The sequence below is a fragment of the Xiphophorus maculatus genome, chromosome 22 (genome assembly GCF_002775205.1).
Source record: "Xiphophorus maculatus strain JP 163 A chromosome 22, X_maculatus-5.0-male, whole genome shotgun sequence".
Lineage (NCBI taxonomy): Eukaryota > Metazoa > Chordata > Actinopteri > Cyprinodontiformes > Poeciliidae > Xiphophorus > Xiphophorus maculatus.
Genome location: NC_036464.1, coordinates 1834670 through 1840128, shown reverse-complemented (window position 1 = coordinate 1840128; position 5459 = coordinate 1834670). Strand labels below are relative to the sequence as shown.

At 35.8% G+C, this 5459-nt stretch overlaps 1 protein-coding gene across 2 annotated transcripts; it reads left to right on the top strand.

Moving 5' to 3' along the window:
- Positions 1 to 367: 367 nt before the first annotated feature.
- Positions 368 to 4024, top strand: LOC106700266 (G-protein coupled receptor 4-like). Of its 2 annotated transcripts, XM_014475409.2 has the most exons (5): positions 368 to 454; positions 1079 to 1125; positions 1731 to 1940; positions 2161 to 2336; positions 2423 to 4024. In XM_014475409.2, exons 3-5 carry the CDS (start codon positions 1746 to 1748, stop codon positions 2964 to 2966), a joined length of 915 nt encoding a protein of 304 aa, XP_014330895.2. In that variant the 5' UTR covers positions 368 to 454; positions 1079 to 1125; positions 1731 to 1745; the 3' UTR covers positions 2967 to 4024. The 2 variants fall into 2 exon arrangements, with proteins under 2 accessions (XP_014330895.2, XP_023183041.1); XM_023327273.1 differs by lacking the exon at positions 1079 to 1125 and having other exon boundaries at positions 404 to 454.
- Positions 4025 to 5459: the final 1435 nt, after the last annotated feature.

Sequence of the window (5459 nt, the reverse complement as noted above, 5' to 3'; positions counted from 1 at the left end):
TGTGAAATGTTTTCATGACTGCAGCTTTCCTTTTCTAAAGTTAGAGATGACAGCAGTGTCCAAAACATGCTGGTTTAATTTGTTGTATTTAGGATAAACAGGTAAAAGAAGTGATAAAAGCTTCAGTGCATTTTTTTGCAAGGAGATAGAGAGAATATTTCTTGTTAATTGGTGCTAGAAAAATTAACGGAATTAAATTTTACACAAGTTGGTTCATGATAACTGAGTTTAAAAAATTGTTGTGATCTTAGAAGACGTTTTCTTCCTGTTTCTAAAGAAAATATACTTATTACATCATCTCTGTGCCCATTTCCTTTAATACAGAAGTCAGATGTCATTGTTCAGACACCATGTGGTTCGTATATATAGAGAATGTTCAGACTGCAGACCGTTGAGATGAGAAGGAGAACTGGCTGAAAACAGGAATCATTTCAGGACTTTTAAATTTTCAAAGGTATATATATATATTTCTTTATTTAATGTACTGAAATGAAAAAAAGATACATTAAATTTAATTCGTTGTTGTATAGTGTATCCTATGTGTTGAAACTGCTAAGCCACATTAGAAATACCATTTACCTGTGTTAGAAAAAAATATTCTCCAGGTTCATTTACTTATGAGTTTATTTTATGAGTTATGTTTTCATATTATTCTTTTTATGTTATTATTCTCATATTAGTATTCTGTTTTATGTTTACTTAACCTCTCTCTTTTGTAGTACTTTATTAATCTTTTGTAGTATATTATTAACTATGTTTGGGATGTTTGCCTGGAAGCTAAAAACGTTAAAACATTCATGTGTTATTAGCTCCATGTGAAACTGAGTAATTGTGGTCAGCCACATGCCCTTGTAAGGGCATGTCCACAGAAGGTTCCAGAACATGAAGATCGTTGGTCAATTTTCTGTGTGACTGTGTGAAGAAGCCCAACCTCCTTTTTCTATACAATAAAGAGTAATGCAAAGAAAGATCTGGCAGAATTGATTCCAGACAGTGTTTGACAGCCATTTTTCGCGTCTGTTTTCAATTCTCCTCTTCTGCAGAAAAGTAACATTTGTCTCTGGTTGATTCTTTGCAGGTTAGGACATAAAATAAACCTATCAACCTGCATGCCAGTATAATAAGGTAGAAACTGAGCACATACTTTACATACTTACATACTTTACTTTGGATAATTTTCCACTCATTACTTTCAAGAATTACTGTGTGTGTCAGGAAATGCGGTTGTGAGAGGTGGTGAGGCAGACGCAGATGGAACCAGGTTAGATGAATAATGGTGATTTAATGAACAAAAATCCAAACAGTCCAAAAACACAGGCAGCACGACTGAGCAGAAGCCAGCGCTCAACGCCGGTAGCAACTGATATTACGACTGGACGCACGAAGGACTGAGCGCACATTAGACAAAAACCCGACAAAGACACAGACACACAGGTGACACTAAATACACAGGAGGTAATTACGGGGACGAGAAACACCTGGGGACAATCAAGGGGAAGAAAGGACAACATGGAAACTCAGAAATACAGAAACTCGAAATAAATACACAGGAAAAACACAGAACATGACAGTGTTTATCTTTACGATATGATTTATTTTTGTACTAAAAAAGATTTCTTACACATGATCTTTTCTTAGGATTTCCCCTTAAAAAGAAATTTAATACAACTTTCATGAATTAAGCTAAGAGAAAAATCAAGTCTCTATTATTCATTATTTTGCTTGTGCAGGTTTGATATTGAAGAATGGGAGATTCCCTCGTCAACACAACCTCATGGGAAAAAAACCTCAATCTGACCAATTTCAACTACAATGATGCATCTAACAGTTTTTATGAAAAGAACAAAGTATATTTTCAAATCTTGTTCTGGGGAAATTTGATCACCCTTTGTGTCGGACTTCCTTTGACTCTGGTGGCCATGTTTGCTGTTTTATCAAAGGTGAGTACTTGTTAACTTAGATTTAGCTGTATGTTCATCAGGAAATGCAGTTTTTTTTATTAATATTGGTTTTCTCTGAACCTGGATCTAAGAAATGGTTGATGAAGAGGAAATTAAACATTGTGTGTTATATTTGTGGAAGCAGAATCATCTAATAGTTCCAAGAAGTTGGGAAGAAATTTTCAGCTTTTATTCACTTTTCATTTTGTTTCCCCTGCAGGTGAAAAAGGATCAAGGTGCTCCACTTTACATCTTCAACCTTCTGATTTCTGATCTTATCCAGCACTGCAGCAGAATTACTATGATAGAACATTTTCCCACTTTTCTCTCTTGGTTTGCTTTTCAAGTTGGTATTACAGCCAGTATTGGATTCATGATGTGTATCTCCCTGGAAAGGTAAATGCCTGTTTACATGCATATTATTGTTTCATTCTGACACTATTACATCAGTAATGTCTGACAGCATGTATGTTTTATTGCAGGTATCTGATCATTGCCAAGCCGCTGTGGTACAGATTTAGAAGAAACATCAAGACACCTGTGTTGGTCTGTGTAGCAGTCTGGATATTTTCTCTTCTTAATAATCTTAGCATGTATCTCCTTTTGAAATTTCATATTGTAAAAATCATTCAGGCTGCTGGTCTCCTCCTCGTTCTTTTCTTGCTCATCTTCTGCCTGGTTGGGACCATTAAAGCTCTGACTAAAGCTCGCAGTGTCTCTGCTGATGAAAAACGTCGAATTGTTTCAATTCTGGTTCTGGTTTTGCTAACATATGTTCTGCTTTTCATCCCTTACATGATACATTTTCTGTTGGAAAAACCCTTTCAAAATTTTGCCAAATTTACTTCTGTTACAATTGGTATTTTTCTTAGTCCTCTTGCAGACTCAGCTATGTGTGTTTTTCTGAGGAAAAGTGCAGTTGACAGACTTTTGACCTCATTGTGTTGCTGTGTAACGTCTAAGAATCAGGAGATCAGCAGCACTGATAATGACAACGTGTCATCTCAACGTACTACAGCAGTTTAGGTTCAACTGATGCACAAATATTTTCACATCTTACTTTCTTAAGGAATTCTTATGGATTATTTGCAAGAGAAAATACTTTCAGATGATATATTTTGAATTTTTCATGATCATTTGAAAACCAAAACCCAACCACTGAAGAAAAGACAACCTGCTTGATTCTCTGGTTTGTCAATTTAACCAGGTACAACACTTAGAAAGTGTCAGAGAGTTTCCCATGAAAAAGTTTCTTTCAACAGATAATGCTGAAAACAGTAAAACTTTATGTATTCAGCTGTGGATTAAACCAATTTAGCTTTTCTGCTATGTAATTGATTCTGAAGCGCATACAGTGTTTCCGATAGTAACATAGCAGACATTTAATTTAGCAGGGATTTAACTGAAATGTTTATTATATATAACAGAAATATTCAATTGGACTAGAGATTTCTTTACATAAAAACAACAATAAAGCCTCCAAATCTCCCAGGAGGTGGATGGCTTGAAGTTGTAGGATTTTAATAATGCAAACCGTTCCATTTTGTCTTTTGTAAATATTAATGTTAATATACTAATATTTTTAATCATCTAAAGTGTTAACAAGGTGATCTATTATTTTCAACTGAAACATACCATCTCTTGTGATGAAGCAAAACTGCTGCTTAGATTGTGAGAAATCTGCAGAAACAGGAAATATCTCATGTTTGGCATGAAATAAAAAATCAGACACATTTTATTACAGCTTGTATTTCGTGGCTACAGGAACTTTAGGTCAAAACCTTTTTTAAAATAATTTTTAGACTGTTCACTCTCTGAACAATGTATAATCATGTACACATGAAGATTATTTTGGTCTGTCACTTTTTTATCTGGACTTTATGAGGCAAAGAATGATGAGCTGAAAAATGTAACTTTCTTGCTATGAAAATATTTGTAAGTTAGGAATGAATGTTGATTGTTGGGTAGGAGTTTGTGATGATGAGAAATTTGCTTGACAACATTGCTTAGGTTTTTTTTTATCTCAAATATTCATCTTTTTGTCTCTTGATCTGAAAGAACAACTTTATATTCAGAATAAAATTTCTTTAGCAATATTCTCTGAGAATGTATATTTTATTTTGCACACAGATAGAAACAGAGTAGTTGGCAGTGTGCAAGGCCTCATTTCTCTGACAGCCATTTTTAAATTTGTGAACAATCTTTGTTCCTTATTCATATGTGAGCTTCATGAGTTTTTGTGTCCGGCCACTAGATGGTGACATTATGCATATTGTAGCATAAAACGTGATGCTTCAACACTTTAATACTTTAACACAGTGGCTATAAAATGACTAATTTGCAGTCACATAAAGGTGTCTTATTTTTCAGCATTATAATGACTTTTAATAGTATTTTGAGTTTCATTTTTCATTTGGAAAGAGCGAGCAAAAGTTTAACTCTGCAATAATTCAATTAGGAATCTGTATATTATTTGTTTCTATAGTTATGTCTGTTGTGAATTAGAGATTAGCTGATGTTTCAATATTATGTGTGAAACTATTTACATTTTGTTCAACTCTGAAAATAGTTCCAACTTTTCTGCCACACTGTGTGCATGAATAGTTTCCACTTTCCCCACCTGAGGTCTAACATGTCCAACCACAGCCCAGGAGCTTGTAAAGGAAAATGATTATTTTCTGGTGTTTAATACAGTTAATCTTCCAACATGTGTTAATCAGTCGTATTTGAAAAAAACAGGCTTTGTGTGACCCTTCGAAAGAGGCCCGAGGAGACAAGCAGACGCCTTCCACTGTCTGTTTAAGAGCATACAAAAGCTATAAAATTAGCATCTCCATGGAAACGGCAGCTGGAATGTGGGAGTCGGCGAGATTTATAGCAAGACTGGGGGGTTTCCCTCCGTTTGCTTGGACAAAAAACAGAGCACCTTCGAAGCTGAGCTCTAAGGGGGGCTGTAACAGGTTGCTGAGTGGTCGAAAAACAGACCGCCTTCTTTGCATATATTAAATAGGGAAACACCTCTTACATTTAAAAGTACAGGTCAGCAAGCGAACAGAGAGTTTTTTTCCATCTTTTTCTCCACGTGGGCGCCTTTGTTTGTCTGTCTTTGTGTTTCGTGTTGTCTGTTTACCCTTGTCTGTATAAAATGTATATCTCTGTATCTCTGCAGCTTTGTTGTCGATTGCTTTTGTCTGAATTAAACTCTGTGATCTGTGACGTCATTGTGCCTCGCCGTTGTCTTGCAGCCGTGACGACATCCGCTCGGGACCCGGGCGAACAGGAGGGAAGGAGAGCCATGCTTTTTCCAAAATTTAAGCTAACCTAATAACTTTCCTCCTTAACACTTGTCACATAGTCACACAAAGAATTTGACCAATGACTGTTTTCTACAGTGTGCTCTGGAACCTTCTGTGGACATGCCCTTAAAAGGGCATGGCTGACCACAACTAATCAGCCCCACAGAAAGCTGATACCACAGGAATGTGCAAAGTCTCTAACCTCCAGGCAAACATCCTACAA

Bases quoted from the DNA above. Each gene is read 5' to 3' on its own strand.
- LOC106700266 (XM_014475409.2), top strand. From the start codon at position 1,746: ATGGGAGATTCCCTCGTCAACACAACCTCATGGGAAAAAAACCTCAAT. The intron at 1,941-2,160 runs GTGAGTACTTGT...TTTCCCCTGCAG, and splicing joins TGTTTGCTGTTTTATCAAAG to GTGAAAAAGGATCAAGGTGC. The intron at 2,337-2,422 runs GTAAATGCCTGT...GTTTTATTGCAG, and splicing joins ATGTGTATCTCCCTGGAAAG to GTATCTGATCATTGCCAAGC.